Source organism: Cricetulus griseus, chromosome 7 (assembly GCF_003668045.3).
Source record: "Cricetulus griseus strain 17A/GY chromosome 7, alternate assembly CriGri-PICRH-1.0, whole genome shotgun sequence".
Classification (NCBI taxonomy): Eukaryota; Metazoa; Chordata; class Mammalia; order Rodentia; family Cricetidae; genus Cricetulus; species Cricetulus griseus.
Window position 1 is genome coordinate 82062498 of NC_048600.1, and position 17989 is coordinate 82080486.

At 48.7% G+C, this 17989-nt stretch overlaps 1 protein-coding gene across 1 annotated transcript in view; it reads left to right on the plus strand.

Annotated features, from left to right (window-relative positions):
* Window positions 1-13145, plus strand: part of Stx8 (syntaxin 8) — a 243616-nt gene extending 230471 nt beyond the window's left edge. The window contains exon 8 of the mRNA XM_027427108.2: window positions 12971-13145. Coding sequence (XP_027282909.1) covers window positions 12971-13038 — 68 coding nt within the window. The 3' untranslated portion in view covers window positions 13039-13145. The remainder of the gene's footprint in view (window positions 1-12970) is intronic.
* Window positions 13146-17989: the final 4844 nt, after the last annotated feature.

The following is a 17989-nucleotide window of genomic DNA, read 5'->3' on the forward strand; positions in this document are numbered from 1 at the left end:
AAGCACATATGCCACCAGGATCTGCAGCTCCTGCCCCCCCCCAAAAAAAACATCTTAAGTAGAGGAAAAGACTCCCACCTTGCTTATCAGGTCCTCTGAAGTCCCAAGCCCTATTCCTTGCTGTTCCCCCAGATATAGTTGTTCCCCCAGATACAGCTGTTCCCAGCCTTCCAGCTCTGATCCAGTGTGCCCTTCCACCTTAAATCCTCTTTGCTGGAAGAATCTCTGCTCAAGTGTTTAATCATATTCTAGATTAAACATCTTCTGTGTTTCTAGAAGGTTCAATAGAAACACTGTCCAGTCTGCTCATGATGCTTCCCTGAGGTGTGTATCTCAGGCCACAAAGGTGATTGGGGGTCCCCAGTTCTAGCCCTGAGGTTTCACTTTGCATTTGCTGCTACATTATTAAAAGCTTCCCTGCATGAAGGGCAAATTTTAGGGATCCCAGATGGCATGCTGTTGAGGTAGTGAAGAGTGTTTGAGGGTAGTAGTGAATGGAGGTAGCATCATTGCTAGTCCCCCATGATGCACCGGCAGGTTCCTTCAGTCTGTATTTGTGCCACATGCTTATGGGAGAGCTCTGCAGGTGGCTGTTCTATTGCTCCTGTGATCTCCTAGACTGGCCTGTAAACTCTAACACTGCTCTGTGTAAAGGACAGGTTTTCCCAGGAGCCGATGTAGAACACAGTTGGAATGTCTGTTCTTGTTCTCACTGTACCAATCGTGCTGGGTCCCACAGCACTCATGAAGCTCATAGCTTTCATCCTGCTAATGAAAAGTTAGCCAGATGTCGTTTTCACTGCATTCCTGCCATCAAGCTTCTCACTGTAGCTTGAGCATTAAAGTTGTGTTCCAAATCTTAGGGAGAAGAGCACTTGGGGCACTGTGCAGATTCACGTCCTTTTTATTAGTTATTTTTCCTGTTGCCGGGATGAGATGTCTCCCAGGAAGCAGCCTAAGGAAGAAGGACTTATTTTGGCTCATAGTTGAGAGGCTGCAGTCCACACTGGCCAGTCCAGTCCACATCTGGACAGATCACAAAGCGGAGAAAGGGGTGTGCCCATGCTTACCCAGTTTCTTCCTCTTTCCCCTTTCTGCATCCTAGACTACAGTCCATAGGATGCCACCACCCACTTCTGGGTGGGTCTTCCCATGTAATCATCTCTGGAAATGCTCAGGGAGATGTGTTTCCTAAGTGATTCTAAATCCAGTCATGAAGATGAAGATTAAACCATCATACCTCCCATAGACCAAATATGAACTCCACTGTATCTACAGGCTTTTTATTTAGTTACTTTTATACACATGCAGAGTGTTGGGTTTTGTGAACATACACTTTGGAATCTGTTTTCATGGTAGAGCCGAAGGGGGCGGGGGGGGGAGGGGAGAGAGAGAGAGAGAGAGAGAGAGAGAGAGAGAGAGAGAGAGAGAGAGTGTTTGAGAATAGCCTGGCAGCTAGCTCTGCTTTTGCTGAGAGTGGTCAGGCCCACAGTTGGGAGACTGGCTGATTAGTACTTGTTGGGGCTCACCCTGCTGCCTTGCTGCAAAGAGGGAGACCTGGCATTTATGCACATGCGCATCTTTCATGGGCCTCTCGTTCGTTTTGCTGCACACGTGGGAAGTGTAACATGCATGACAATAATGGGTGAGAGAGCTCCGACTGCCTCACGATGACCAGTTAAAAGCTATGGTGACCCTTTGAATTTTTCTCCTTCCATGATGGGAACAAGTCACAGCCACAATAAATAGTTACGACTTACACTCTAGTTACTTGAGAAAAGACTTGGCTTTTAACGTGAAAGATGTCTGGCTGTTCTCTTGCCAACCTTTATTTTTCTTTTCTCCCATACCCTTTAACAGTTGTCTTTCTTATATCCTTGCCACCGTGGCCCATGGTTCCCTATGTAATGCATGTTACCTTGGAGGCTAAAGGAACACTGAGACTAGTTGGGGCAGATGTGGCCTGCAGGATGACAAAGTGTCTTTCACCCTAGCTCTGGAAGTGGTGCTAGTTTCCCAACATTTCTGGAAGTGCATTTACCCTGGATCTTCCAAACATAAGGGGACATCTTGCACTTCATCTTGCTTCTACAACCTCAGCCTGGCTTCCTCTCAATTTCAGAGACCAGCTGGTGGCCAGCACTCTGCAGCTCCCCGCCAGTGCTGTGATGAAGTGAAACGGCCCCTAATAAAAGCAGCCATCAACTAAAGAAGTATAGTTTTCATTTAGGCATAGAACAGTCGAAGTGGGTCACTTGATGAATAGCAGCTACACAAGGAACAGCCCACTGCTTCCCGATTCATATGAGATCCCATGTCCCCCACAGACCAAGCAGGAACTAGCACCCCACCTGACTCCTCCCATCCTGGAAAGTGCTGAGACCCATTGATGAGGCCTTCCTCTCCAACTCGCCCTTTGCCGCATTCTATAATAAGTTCCCTGTCTGCTTCCAGTTGTCATTACATCACCCTTCATACCAAGAAACTCTCGTAATGTGTTCTTTCTTAGCTTCCATGCTGTTAACATTTAAGGTTGGAAATTTCCTGATGCCGCGCAGAAGGGCACCCTGGGAAGGGCACCCTGGGTTACCTGTGGTGTGCTCCCACATCTCATTGTCAGATGGTTAATTTCTAAAAATTATTAGCATATCAGCAAGTCCTCTCTGTGTGCCTCTCAGACCTGAAGAGAGGAGGCATGGCTCTGAGCCACTACCTAGATACCCACCAGGAAGAAAGAAGCTGCTTTTCTTCCTGGCTCTCAGCAGCTTCTGGGACATCAAGTTACCTACTTGTCTTTGTCTCCTCACTTCCCCTACCACACCCACCCACCCACCACTAAGTCATGGGGCAGCAGTTTGCTGGTCTCCTTTACTCATTGCTGTAGTTGCGAGATGCAGACTTCCAGAGACTAACAGTGCAGTTCTCACCTACCTAGCCATGTCGGGAGTGAGAGCTCTTGTCATTTCTTTGTTTAAATGTTTATTGAGTTTATAGTGTATACAGCATATACAAGGTGCATATAAAGCTCCCTGCACTATGAAGTTAATGGATATGGCCTTTGCTAAAAGCGCAGTAATGGCAGGGACCTCATGCAGTTGCTTGGGATCTACCTGAACCAGACACTCAGGCTGCTGAACATGGATCCCTGGAGAAGGTGGGATGTAAGCAATTAATCTGCTCATCCAGCATTTTCTTGTTGGCCTCATTTACAGAGACTGAGCTATAATGCCCTGATAGTTACTCCAAGTACCTGTTGCGTCCAAACTGGGGCCTATCTTTTTTACATCTTGACTTTTCCAAACAGCATCTATGGCGTCGATTAGAGAACACTTATAGGATGTGTGGCTGGAAGAAAAGGAGTTGTTGGTGGGGAAGGTGTCACTGTACCTGTGGTTTCTATTTGGAACCTGACTCATTCAGAGTCAGGGGATACAGCCCAGGCCACATGCTCCAAGGAGCAGCACTTCCCAACTGCCCATTTGAGACTAAACTGGTAACAAGAAACCACTCACATGCTGTGCTTAGATTTTTCCAAAGAAATTATTCTTGTTGATCCGTCAGCTGGAGGAGCTTGGTTGCAAGCAGGAGGAAATGGCTTTTATTCCTTTAGGTTCAAAACAAAGCAAGAAAAACCATGAAATTAATTTGAATGATTAGGGTTACTTGCAGAAGGGGTGGTTTGGCCAATCAGGTTTAAGGGAAGATCATAACCAAGGCAGGTGCTGGGACCTTCAGAGCTAAGTCTGTGTCCATTGTTGCTAGAATGTCACCAGGACTATATCCTGAGCCTTAGCCGTGCTCCATTCAGAGTACAGAATTCCTGGCAAAAGGTCCCTGATGATCTCTTATGGACACCATCGTGTCAGCTGGGTGTCAGAGGCAGAGTCATGGTGAAGAGGCAAGGCCCCTAGGCCACTCTCACATGTCACCCCAGGGTCTACGAACCCAGGGACTCACCTTAGATCTGGTAACCTTTGGCCCCTTGTCCAGGTGCTTTGCTTTTCACCACTGATGGGTGACAAATGCTGTGCTTCTGTCCTGAGTTAGGACGTCAGCAGCAGAGCTCTTGGGTCACCTTGCCAGTTGTCCCTAATTAATGCCAGGTGGCCCAGCTTCATCTAAGCAGGACAAATGAAGGAGTTTGTTATAGTGAATCCATAGCCTGGCTGGAACCATCCAGAAATCTTTTGACACACAGTCCAAAGGGAATTGTCAAAACAAGATATCTGTAACAGTGTTCCTGCCTGGCTTTTCTGAGACAGTTGGACTCCTGCCAGACAGATTTGCCTTCCCTGGGGGTAACAGGCAGCACGGCCAGGGGATGTTTCTTAGAGAGTATTGATGTGCCAGAGAATTGACTTTAAATTATTGCCCTGACAACTCATAATGTGCTGCTTTCGATTGCCGATACGAAGGATTATCTATTTGCAATTGGATTCTGCTGTTGAACTGCAGTGAGTACTGAGCCGAGCTTCTTTCAGAGGCAGGAAGTGAACACAGATAGGGCCTAGATGTCTCAGCACTTTGCTTACTCTCTCGAGGGAACACTGTCATCGAAAAGTTTGCTTTCTTTTAGGAGGTGGGTAGGATTGGGGTTGGTCTCCTCGGGGGTCTGTTGGTTTCCTGTTGCCCTTGTGAGACTGGCAGACCCATAAAGAGCCAACTATGCATCTTGGCATGTAGTAGGCACTCAGTGACTTTTGTTGTTAGGTTCTGATATGGATACATGTCACTCTCCTGGGTAAATCCTTTCTAGGTAGTACTTTTAGAATGCATAATGAAGTCTCCTGTGTAACCAAAGATAACCTCAAATTCATGATCTCCTGCCTCAACCTCCCCAGGCAGTGCTAGCACTCCAAGCATGTGCCATCACATCTGGCTTCTGGGCAGTACTCTCTCTCTCTCTCTCTCTCTCTCTCTCTCTCTCTCTCTATATATATATATATATATATATATATATAATTTTTTATTATATAATAAATAATTTTAATAAATAGTAAATAATTTTTTATTTGAATTAGAAACAAGATTGATTTACATGACAATCCTAATTCCCTTCTCCCTCCCTTCTCCTCCCCTACCATCCCCCCAACTAAAACCCTACCTATCACATACTTCTGGGCAGTACTCTTGTTCCACACTGGAACCACTTGACCAAACCTTACCTCTTGTGACCTAATTTGTTTTGGCCAGTGAGGCGAGTTCTCACACAGGGCCTCTGTTGACCAAGTGCTGGCCAGTCCACATCCCGGGGCCTAGACTGCTGCTCCACAGCTACCTGATGCTGGGCCAAGTGTCGGGCCCTGGATCCAGAGAGCCTGCCTTACGTTATTAGGCTGCCCTCCAGCTTCCCCAGCTCCACCTCCTTCACTGTCTTAATTCCTTTTAATTTCCTGTTCCTAGGCCAGTTCTCCTTCCCCCTCCCCTACTTCAGGTGGCCTCCTTGCCTCCCACTTCCTGCTGAGAATGCTTGCTCCCTCTGGCCCCCAGATGTGTCTTGGTAACTGCTGTCACCTCTTCCTCGGCTTCTCTTTCCATGTTGCCAGTGCTTTCTGTACTGTTGTCAGCATGGCTGCTGGGCTACTGCGGTGCCAGCCCTAGGGGCTTTTCTCCAGGTGGGGGCTGGACCTTCAAAAGAGAGGGCAAGGTGTCTCTGTGTTCTCAAAGTAGTCACCTCAGCACACCTCTAGCCCAGACACCCCTGGGTAGCGCTGGCCCGGCCTTTCTAAAGAACCACCTGGGGAAAGACCATGCTTCTTGCCTTCAGGGGCCAATGCTCTTCTGAAAGTCAAGTCACCATTAGTCAGCACCCACAGTGTGCCAGACCCTGGATCCTAGCAAAATCACGTGAAGCCCTCATGACCCTGACCCCGAAGAAGCATACAGAGGGATTGGGCAGTTGGCCTGCAGAGGGACCAGGGGAGTGTCTGAAGGCTGCCTTCTTTCCTCTACATGGTCTCCAGACCATGATGCCACCTAAAGGCAGGGCCCGTTTGTTTCCTCCACCCAGTGCAACATGACACAGGTAAAGTGAAGATCAAACAAATACTGTTTCACCCTAGTGTTGGTTTTCAGTCAGAACCGAAACAAAGGTAGGTCCCATATGCTGGCCAAATTTTTGCCTTGCCATGTGGTCCGTTGAGGAACCACATTGTCACTTACATGTCCCAGACCATGCTGTGCCACCTTCCTCCTCCAAGAACTCACATGACCAGTCCAGTCTGTCCTCTCCTGTTAGGACTTCCCAGCCGGCCTGAGCCTAGCTCCGTGACTTGCCCACCCAGAGATTTGGCCTTCTGCCCAAAGCCAGCTCTGCTGCTGGCCATGGAGAGACCTTCACGGAGCTCCCTTAGGGAGTGCAAGTCTTCATTCTTCCATCAATTATTACCCTTGATGTGGGTGGGAGTAGCAGGATTTGGACACTATAAAACATTATTTTCTCTTTTCTTTTTAGACAGGGTTTCAATGTATAGCCCTAGGTGACCTGGAACACACTATGTAGACCAGGCTGGCCTTGATCTTACAGAGATCTACCTGTCTCTGCCTCCTGAGTGTTGGGATTAAAGACATGGATACAGTTACTTATTATTCTTACATGTGCCTTCTCATGTAGCTATTGCCATTCTCAGTGTCACTGGTGTTAGTAATACTCCTGTTTCTACCCAAATAACCTCAACTCTCAGGTTCCCTAGTCCATGGCTTCTTCCTTGTACCTCCTCCCCAATGGCCCATAGTCGAACAGTAAGTCTCCTTTCGGTTCATTTTAACCTTTCTTCTCTTGCCATGACTCCATCCTCAGACTGTGCCCCGGCTCTGACCTCCACTTCCTCCAAGACTTTTACGTTTCAGCTTTTCACAGTTTCTCTCACCTGGCATCCACTTGGCTGAGCTCTGCCTGCCTTTTGACTCCAGCCAGCACCCAACTGGGCACAGCTGCCCTTCCTGTAGCTAATAACTGAGGCAGATGCTGCCAGATATTCCACTGTGAACTTCCAACCTTTCCTGGACGCCATCATTACGGCCCGGCCCAGCTAGAATTGGTCTCTGTTTCTACCAGATGCCACCCAGGTGTTTCTCTGCCTTTTCTCCTCTTCTTTGGAGTGAGTGACATGTCACACTGCTGTTACCCTGTCTTGTGGGACATTCACAGACATGGAGCATCTCCTATACATTGTTCTTGGCAGTGGGTAGACAGGAGTGCCCACTGTTTTCAACAAAGCTATCATTTACCGAGAACCAGTTACGTTCTGGAAACTCCATGTCCTTATGATGAAATTCTCATAATGTGTCTGTGGTGCTGGAGCTTTTTAGCTTCATTTTACAAGTGGTAGAACCAAACTCAGAGTTGAGACAGTTTCCCCAGGCATCTTAGCTACTCGGTGGTAGACTTGAAGTCCTGTGTCCTTGATTGTAAAACATCAGACAGTGCATAATCTCTTTTCTCAGAGATTCTGTGACCTGGGGAAGGGGATTCATAACATAAAAGCTAAAGATAAAGGACTGTCCTTCCTGAGCAGTGGCCTTGTATAGACGTGGCTTTGTAGATGTGTCTTGATTTCGAGGAGAGGAGGGTGTGTAGGGCTGAGCATCCTTCATGGAAGATAGCATTGAGCTCATGACTCTGAAGTTAGCTGAGAATGGAAGAAGGGGATAGGTAGAAGGAGCAGGTAGAGAGAGTGTTGTCCATGAAGAAGATAGAGGGTAGCTAAAGAGATAACTCAGTCGGTAAAACCTTGCAAGCACAAGAACATGAGTTGGATCCCCAGAGCCCAGAAGAATGCATGCCTGTAATCTTAACATAGGGGAAAGGGGCACACGAGAAGGACAAGTGAATCCCAGGAGGCTCACTAGTGAGGCTCACAGGCCAACCAGCCTAGCGTATCTGATCAGTCCCATTCCTGCAAGAAACCATGCCTCAAGAAATCAAAGTGGCTAGCTCCTGAAGAATGGCACTTGATGTTGTCCTCTGACCTGCACACATGTGATTGTATGCACGTAGACAGGCACGTGTGCTAAAGACGGAGAATAATCCTGCCATACCTCAAGCCGAAAGGAAAGCTCAAAGTGATGTCTGGATGCCAGACAAGAGCAAAGCCAAACTCGGGGGAGGCTTTTGCCTTTTTCCTGGTGTTTTAATGAAAACACCACTAGAGGCAGTTAGCAGGTATACCCGTGGGGTAAATTAGCCTTGTAAGACAGGTGAGACCAGGGCCAGGGAGGAGCTGCTCTGCCCACCAGTGTCTGGCTCTCTGTGAGGCTGCTTGATGGAAAGCTGTGGTGTCCACACCACGAGCAGGCTAGTAGCATAGACTGCGGCAGAGCAGGCTGCATTTCCCAGCTGTCGATAAATCCAAAAAGCAAAAGGCAAACACGTTCACCTTCTCCCACGGTCTTCTTTTTTTCTTGGCTTATTTACCTAGTAATGGGATTCAAGAGGACATTTACATGAACTTTGGAAAACAAATACCCCCATTCTGTCTTTTGTCCTGCTCAATCCCCACCTTGGCTCTGGAGTCTCCTGAAAAAGTAAAATAAAATATTTTTCAAAATCCATGTTTGAACTGCAAGAACCAACTGGTTAATACTTAAGCAAATGTCACCTTTGACAGCACAACTGTGAGGGGAAACTCACCCACTGCAGGCGTTAGTCATGGGTGTCTCCTCTTCACAGGTGGCTGGCTGTGTGGGGCTGGCCTATTGACCCGACTCTTTGCAGTGTGACACACAAAGCAGACCATGAGAATGTGTATTTTGGTTCAAAACAAGTATCAGGGAGTCAGGATGGCTTTCCTTGTGACAAATGTGGATAAAAAGAGCTTCTGGACAAGGTGCCTTGCATTTCCCTGCTGCCTCCCAACTCCACAATGCTCCCTAATACCCTGCCTCTACAGGGTAAAATGGCTGGTATTCCCTGGAAAGGCTGGCCTCCATATTTTCTGTGTCTTCTTATCCATGCAGTGAACATGAAGAACAGTTACCTGCACTCTGCCATGGCACAGGTGTGGGCAGCACAAGCCATCACTCATTGGTTTCCAGTGTTTCACTGGAAAAAGCATGGGCCAGTAATCCAGATGAACAATCTTCAGAGAACATGGCCCTGTTCCGAAGCCACAGTGTTAATGTCCCTGCCTAGTTTGTTTTCTTACATCTTTTTAAATCATGTGCTAGACTGCAAATATCCTAAGTGATGGGTACTCATCTGGTAAACTGACCAAAGGAAGTGGGCATTTTTCCCCTACTCTTGTAACCTTTCTTGTGCCTGGCCCTGAAAGGGACTCTGGGAGCTAACATCTGCCTGGCCAGGTGCCTGCAGCGCCATGGCAGGAGCTGAGTGAAATGCAGAGGAAGGACCTGACCTGGAGCAGGCGCCCCACAGGTGTTCTGAGCCTGGGCTGGGCCCAGAGTGCTCATTGTTTAGAAGTTGGCAGGCTCCCAGGAGTTCCACTGTCAGTTTCTTTCTGAAATGTCAAACATTTCCTTAGCTGGGGATGGATGGTGAGACCGCCCCCCCCCACAAGGCCTGAGCACTTTTAGGAGGGGGAAAACCCACCCCATTGTCTGTCTTTGACACTTGATTCGCTATGGCTCAGGTGGTTCCAGGAGCCATCCTGCAAGCCTAGACCCATTTTCCATGTCAGAAAGACTCTGACATGGGGCTCTGTTCTGCCTCTGTCAAGCTCGCTGTGGTTATGTGACAGTGCCCCATTTTCCGGTGACTCTTACTGCAAGTTTGTAGGCAAGATAGACCAGGGACCTACTGCTGGCCACAGGGGCAGGTGAAGGTGCAGAGGGAAGCAGGCTGCTGAGAACTGATCCTTGTTAAAGCCCAGGGTTTGTGACAGTCAGTGTTCCTGGTTTCTCTCTCTCTCTCTCTCTCTCTCTCTCTCTCTCTCTGTGTGTGTGTGTGGGGGGGGGTTGTTTAAATTTTTCTACCATAAAAAGTGGAGGGAGAACACAAAGAGAAGATGGAGAAAAGAAAGAAAAGAAATTGTATCCTAGTTCTTCAGCCCCAAAGAGTCTGGGCCTCTGCCTGGTAAGCCCTGTGTTCTGTGGGGTGTCAGACCCCTGAGTGAGCTGCCATGGGAAGGGGTTAAGAGCATACTCTGAGAGCAGACCCATCTGGATTCCCATGCAGCCTTCCAGAACCTCTGCTTCCTTGGATATAGAACAGAGAGGAGAATGACTAATTATGGAGCAGTGAGTCAGGTACTACACCCTTTACACAGTCCCAAACCTGGTGACTAGTGGGGTTCAGCTTCAGTGCCTTTGAAAGATACACTTCCAGGGCATCTCCAGAAAGGTGCTGGAGTTGTGATCTCACTTTGAAACAAGGTTGCTGTGATAAGGTCCCTAAGTTAAGTCTCCTTAGCCCAAAGGATCCCAAAGCTGCAGTTGGCTTTTGCTTATCACTTGTTTCTTCTCACCTAGAAATGACTTCCTTGATCCACCCAATGCTGTGTTTACTTAAGCCTGAAAATGACCTCTCAAAGGGCCTGTGTTTGCCTGAACACGTTTAAAATATAAAAGTATTATTTGTCTTTGCTGTTGAAGTTCCCTTTTCACCTTTGGACAAGCGCCTACTTTATCACATGCTATCAATGTGCCATCTAAGGTGTCAAAAGGGAAGTTCACTTCCTTGTGCGTGCATGCATATGTGTTTGTATGCGTGTGTGTGTGTGTGTGTGTGTGTGTGTGTGTGTGTGCGCGCGCGCGCGCGCGTGTTCTCCTGGCGTGATGCTGAGGTGGCTAACTTGGTTTCTATGATAGACACATCAGCACCTGTTTTACCCCCTCTGCTGAAACTCTGTCCCCTTCAAACCTTTAGAATCCAAGAAGCTGTCGTCCCTGGGTCCCTGTAATTTTTGTTGGTTGGTATGGACCACTTTTGAGTTTCCTATCTGACGCATCTTCCCAGCTTCTTCCTCCCTCTTCACTACTCTTCCTGTGTCTTCCTGTCTCTTCTTGCCCTTCCAGAGACTCGGTCTGCTTCTTCGTTTATTACATTTCTGTGGTGCCTCTGTGTGCCAGCTCTGTGTTGGGTCCTGCAGTTTTGGTGAAGGGGAAGGGGCAGTCCCTTCTGTTCACACCCACCTTCCAGGGAGGGTCAGAGGAGAGCTAGCACCTCAAAAGTGAAGCTACTAAATCCCGCCTAGAGATGTGGAGCTGTACAAAGCACCAATGCCTGCAGGTGACCAAGGAGACCAGCAGGAAGTAACCCCGGTGCTGACAGAGAGCCACCAGGTGAAAGGTTCAGAATGTGTGAAAGCAGAGGGGTGGCATGCTGGAGCAGGGAAGGGGCCGCAGAAACAGTGGAGTCAGGCAGATCATGCGCGGCCTTCTAGGCTACAGGGACCTCAGCTGAGTCAATGGACCTCGGCCGGAATAACTGGAGATCTTTGAGCAAAGAGGCAACCCGATCAAATTCAACGTCCAAAAAGACAGCCCCATCAGCTTTGTGAGGAACTGGCTGAGTCTGGAGCAAGGCGGGTTTAGTCAGGTATTGTAGTACTCCTAATCAGCTGGAGGCCCAAGGCCTGTTCCTGTAGTGCATACAAGGTAAAATCCATGGGTGTTTTTCAGTTCTCTCTCTGTGTTCCTTCCTTCCCATTGCTTATTCCACCATTTTCATCTTCACCATGGCTTGAACATTCAAGACTCATGGCATCTCTACTACTGTCATTGCAGCCTCTGGAGTTAGGGTGCTTGCCACTGGGAGCCTGCCTGAGCTGTAGTGACCAGGCCCCTCTCAGACTTGTCTACTTATTTCCGAAACAACCAGCCCCTCTTCCCAGGTGAACTCCAGGCCTTGGAGTCCCAAGAATGTACCCCATCATGGGCCCTGTCAGCCTGGCCACCGGCATCATGCCCACTGTCGTCTTCTGATACTGCCTGGTGTAACCCTCTTCCCCCAGCCAGGAGCAGAATCTCCATCACAAGCTGCACTCAAAGCAGTGGGACTCCTGCCCACAGGGAGCTCTCAGGCAACCTGGAAGTGCTCCCCAAGACAGAAATGAATGAAAAGATAATGATCTCCTGAGTCCCCAAGATATGATAATGTTAACATACATGTACACACCTCCTTACTACAAACATGTCGAAAAGGTAGCTGAACAATGTACTAGAACCCACCTTGAAATGTCGTGCCAAGCCAAGTTCACAAGGAAGAAAGAATTCCCTAGCTGAAATAAATGAAGACTGAAGGTCAGAATCCAATAACAAACCGGTAGGCAAACTTCTCCAAGGGGACAGATAAATAATATAGGCTTTAGAGGCCACAGACAGCGTGTCATATAGTCCCTCCTTTCACTTTTTTGTTGACTATTTAAAAATGTCCAAGTGGCCTGGGGGCCTAGCTCAGTTGGTAGAGTGCTTGCCTAGTATGTACAAGACCATGGATTACAGTCTCCAACACCACACAAACCACACGTGCACACATCTATAATGCTAGCACTTGGAAGGTGGAGGCAAAAAGATCAGAAGTTCAAAGTTATTCTTGGCTACAAAGTGAATTCAAGATCAGCCTGGGACACATGAGATCTTGCCTTACAAAATAAACTACCCTAACCATTCATAAGTTGCACAAAAATAGACCACAGCCAAAAGTGACTTACTAACATTAGGCATTTTGCTTTATGGGCACTTCAGCAGTGTTAAATTGTGTAACAGAGATGACCGAATCATCTACAGCTACCATGCTTGTCACCTCAGAGGCATTCTAAATCTGGAGCTAGCTCCTTGGTGTGCACAGGAGAGCCAAAGGCTGAGGCCTGGCCCTGGCCCTCCCAGGACCACCGGCACCACTCTCAAGGTGGCAGGGGCTGTTTACAGGCCCCCCCAGAGCCCTGCCTGCTGTGTCCAATGGCCTACAGAGCCAGTGCTATGCCCACTGCCCTTTCCAGGTACTTCTAGAGTTTGATCCTTTGTTCTGGTGTAGCTCATTAAAAGAGACATGTCTGCTTCTCTTTTGCAGGGATGATAATGGTGATTTTATTGCTGCTCGTGGCTATTGTGGTCGTTGCAGTGTGGCCAACCAACTGATATCAATAAAGGGACCACCCGCTGTGACACCTGCCAGTGATGAATGAAAGCCCAGCACCCTTTTGGTATACAACACCTGCTCTCAATAAATTTCCCACCACCCCAGGCTCTCGGTGTCCGTGGCTTCTGTAGAGGAGCAGAGATGAACAGTTCTGGAGATCTTTCTAGAGCTCTGGCCCAGTGTGGCCCTTCTCTTCTTTTGGTGGTTTTGTTGTTAGCCAGAAGTCCCTCAGGTGGTCACTGTCCCACAGCTTCCAGTGGATTCTAGTCACCCTCTGTGTGCTGGGCATCCCGAGGGATACCATGTTCATATGCAGTGTAACTTTGGTGGTTGGTTGCACAGGGGAAGTCATGTACTTGTGTGGGAATAAGGGCAGAAGTGAGGCAAGAGGCACACAGAAGGCATAGCCACGTGGACATATGTCAAGTATAGAACAACCACCCTGTCAGCCTGCCATGTTTAATTGCCCATGAAGCTCAGACTCCTGGTGGTGCCAGCTGTGCTCTCAAGAGTTTCTGTGCTGTCTTCATATCTAGACACGTACCCTTTTTCATTTTGCAGCAATGATAAACTCACCTTTCAATGTCAATGCCTTCCTAAAACAAAATCTGGGTGTGGTGGCTCACACATTTAATCCCATTACTTGGAGGCAGGTGGATCTCTGAGTTTCAGACCAATCCAGGCTTCATAGAAAGAGAGAGACTGCCTCAGAAAATAACAAAAAACAAATTTGACACCTAAGTAGTCACAAAGCCTTAGAGATTGGAGTGAGGAGCAGTCTGATGGAAGCATGGTTAGAAAGCTGGGCATTGCTGCCTCTTCCAGCCTCTCCACTGGCTCTGACATCCAAGTGTGTCCAGAGTGAGGGCATGTACACACAGATTTCAGCGAATGAACCAAGAGTAGAACTGACTCAGAAGATACAGGCCCACAGGTGGGTGAGTTGTGAATCAGAAGGGTGCAGAAGCCCAGGCAACATACCCTCTCTCCTCTCTGTAGGGAAAGCAAGATGGGCAGCTGGCCTTGCTTTTTCATGGTAGGAGGAGGAAAAGTTAAGCTAACGATAGAACTCTTGCTGTAGCATTGGCTTCAGTGAGGAGGAGATAGGCTGTGGTAGGGAACTGTGGGTGGAGAGGTCCTGTGACTTTCCTTGGGAGAACATAACACAAAGCCTTCTCTGAACAGAGTAGGGCACCAGGAAGAGAGCCCTGGTGTCACTGAGAGTGGGGCCCTTTCCTGGGACCCTGAGACCAATGATTCCAAATGTTCTGGGAGGTCTGGGGTCTCCAACTCACTCTACTACTGGGTCTCTGTGGCAAAGGAAAGGGTCTCTAGGAGCTTGTAGGCCAGCAGTCACCTTAAGTCACCTCAAGACCCCATTGCCTGAGCTCCCAGCTCTGCCTGACCAGTATACTTACTGGGCCCTGTTGTATCACCAGAGAATAGGAAGTCATAGGAAACAGAGTAAGAAACATACTGTGAATAGCCCCAAGGTTTTCCACACCACTTACCAGCTCTGTGACCATGGGCAGACTCCCTTTCTATGCCAGTGGCTGGAAAAAGGAGACTATCATGCCCTGCCCTACCCTGCCTCATGGGGCCGCTCTAACCCCAGGTGTCTGGTGGCTCAGGGTCTTGTTGCCTGCTTTCCACTGCACCAGGCAGAGACTTGGCAAATGATGCTTGAGTTCCTGAAATAGACTTAGCAGGATGACAGGGGTCATGGTATGCCAGAAGGTGGCAAATGACTTTGAGGTCATGAAGCAGGCTGTGAAGAACAGACTGAAGGAAAGAAGAGCAGGCTTGTGTCAGGGGCATGTGATTGGGAAGAAAGGGACTGTGCTGTACCGCAGGCCAAGGCTTTAGGATGCAGTGTGCCCTGGGACACATTTGTCAGGGCAGGGTGGTTGCTAATGGATCATCCAACATAAGAGCAAGAATCCGTAGAGCTCTATCATCCAGTGTTGTGGGAAACCCCAAATCTGTACAAACAGTGTCTCCTCAGAGCCCCCCACTTTGGATCTCAGAGGAGGCAGCATTGATAGTCTATTTGACTTTCTCACCTCCTCTTGACTTGCTCAGCACGAAGCCCCGGCAACTCACAGGGCACATTGAACCAGAGCCATGAAGGCCTGGCTCAGTTGCACTGAAAGCCCCTTTTCAGGAAGACACTGGCCCATGCCTACACACAGTTGCTTCTGTTCTTCTGGCTGAATGGGCATCACTAACAGCATGACCCCAGACAAGTTGCTTCACTCCTGTGTACCCATGGGCAGGGAAAAGTAGAGGGGAAGCTGCCTGGTAGGTCATAGCATAAGGACCCCATGTCCCAGCCATGGGCATTGCTGCAGGCAGGGACTCTCATCCCCTGTCAGTCTCCCTTAGGGACGGCTTTCTCACTCCATCAGACCAGAAGTAGCCAGGCATACCCAGCTGGGCTCGGTGTACCAGAGTTTGCTGCCTCAAAACCAACGTAACATGGCTCCTGTAGAGTGGCATTTGCCGGCTTGGTTTGCAAGGCCTGGTTTCCTAGCTTGAAAATGTCAGACCTACCTGCAGACCGGTGACCTGTAGCAAGCTTTTAGACTAAGTCTGTACCACTCCCAGAACACAGAGTGGCAAGGCAGCCAGAGTACCCACTCCTCCGGGGCTTTGTCAATAGAAATAAAGCTTATTAAAATAACAGCATGTGAACTGTTTAACTTAACCGATTATTAATTATATGCATTTTAAGTCTGGATACCATATAAAGAAATCCAGATACCTGGGCACAACCTGTACTTTTGTTCCATTTAAACTTTTTGATTATTAATAATTATACTGAACCTTAGCTGTCATTAGCCCCAGGACAACCTCCTCACCCGATCTGCAATGCCTGGGGGCTTAAGCACAGCATCCAATCCACTAGGCTGACACAGAGCTGACATGGAAACCCCTGTACCCTTTTAGTCTGCTGCCTGCAGCTGTCCACAAGCCTGCTGGGGTTGTGCACCATCTCCTTGAGTTTAGCTCCTTAGGGCTTTCTTACCATGGGGTGGGGGAGGCTTTTGCAGAATTCCCAACTGGTCCTTAGCTTCAAGAGCTGTCCATCCTGCTTGTCAGAACTGCCAGCAGCCAGCCAGATAGCTGTTCACCCAGCTCCCTCAGGTCCTTGTATTAGCAGCTTTTGTGTAGACCTTGCTGAAGTTAAGCAGATACCCTCCCACCACTTACTGTGAAGATAAAACTTAACTCGTTTATTCTCTTATTGTACCAGAGGATTTCTCAAGCTTCCTCCTAGCTACATGCCAACAACTAAAGGCCCGGACCTCCTTCCAGAATGCCTTGCTGTCCCGCCAAGGCTCCGAGTTGATAAAGCAAGGAGTTAAGCCATCCACGTTCGGTATTTCTCTCCCTGGCTGCTGTTCTTGTACTCCCGTTTTTCTTGGCAGAGTTCTTATGTGTCTTTATTTAGTCTGAGACCACAGGGTGTGTCTACCCTGGGTGGGCATCCCCATTCAAGGCACTGTCTCTGGGAGATGCAGAGATGGGATGGGTGAGCCTTGGCGATTTATGGGCCCTCCCCTCCCTGGTAGGTTCCTGTTGTTTGTACCAAACCATTCCCCGGGTACTGCTCAGCTTCCTTGGGAGCTTCCTCCCATCTTCCTCTACTTTTCCCACCACCTTGGGCCAGTGCTTAGTAGAGACCTTGCTTGTATTCTGTTTTCTTAGCACTGGACCGATATCAACACCTCGTCTCCCCAGCCAGGTGGAAGGCCCTAGGAGGCAAACGAGCTGTTCAGTCCATTCTCATGCCTCTGATCAACAGTGTGTTTCCTGCCAGAAGACAGCCCAGCTGTGAGGGGGTCAGAACACACTCAGACACAGACAGCTTTGTGGAGAGAGAAAAAGCTGTATCATAAAAAGTCCTTGAGAACTGAACTCTTGGCTTAAAATGACCAAACTGCCAAGTAGTCACAGAACTCTTAGCCCCAGCCCTGAAAGCCTGACACAGCAGATGAGGCTTGTTCTTCCTCGGCCTGGCCAGCCAACCAGGAACTGCTTTCTGTCCCAAACTGCCCACCACCAGGCATTGACATTCAACAAGGACCCACTTCTGAGATGGACACCATGTATGTTCCCTGCCTGCCCTGGCTTGGAACCCTGCTCCTCAGAGCTAGCTCCAGTGGAGGTTAACCCAACAGTGTCAGCCTCAAGCTGCTTATCTGCTCTACATCAGGGGAAGGCTTTTATGCCCTGAGAGCAAAGGCACCCAAAAATCCACATTGCTGAGGACCTGGACCAGACCAGCAGGTGAGTCTTGTCTTCAAAAATACTAGGTGCAGAAGGGTCATGTCCAAGGGCCATGGCAACATATCCTCCCAGGAGCTGGCTTGTTGTTCAGTAAAGAAATCACACCATTTGGAAGTTTAAACATAGCCTCTCTAAAACCACTGAGCTCAGCTCCTGGTGGCTGCGTGGTGCTGGCACAGACCCAGACCCTGCTCAGCACTAAGCCTCAGCAACAGGCTGGGGGGAAAATCTTTTTGCATGATCTCTTGAGTTTCATCAGTCTCCTAGATTTTCTCATCTCTACTTCATCTTAAATAGAAGAAAGCGATGGTATGAAAGCCCAAAAGGGCTTGCAGGCTCTGAATCTAGAAGGGAGGTCAAAGATACCCTATCCAATGCTGCTGGTGAGGGTAGGGCAAGTCAGGAGAAGCCTCCCTTCCCCAATCTATACTCCTGCCTGGGAGCTCCAGAGAGCGGGAGGAGGATCTGACCCAGTGGTGACTTGGGAATTGCAATACAGACTGTCCCATTTGATAGCCTGTTAGTACAAAACAGCGGTCAGGGCCAGCAAGCCCCCAGAACTTGCTAAGCAAGGCTCCACTTTTCCTGCCTTTTTTGGGTAGTTAGGGTTCTTTGTTTAAAACACACACAAGATTCTGTCTTGCTGGGGTGTTCTAG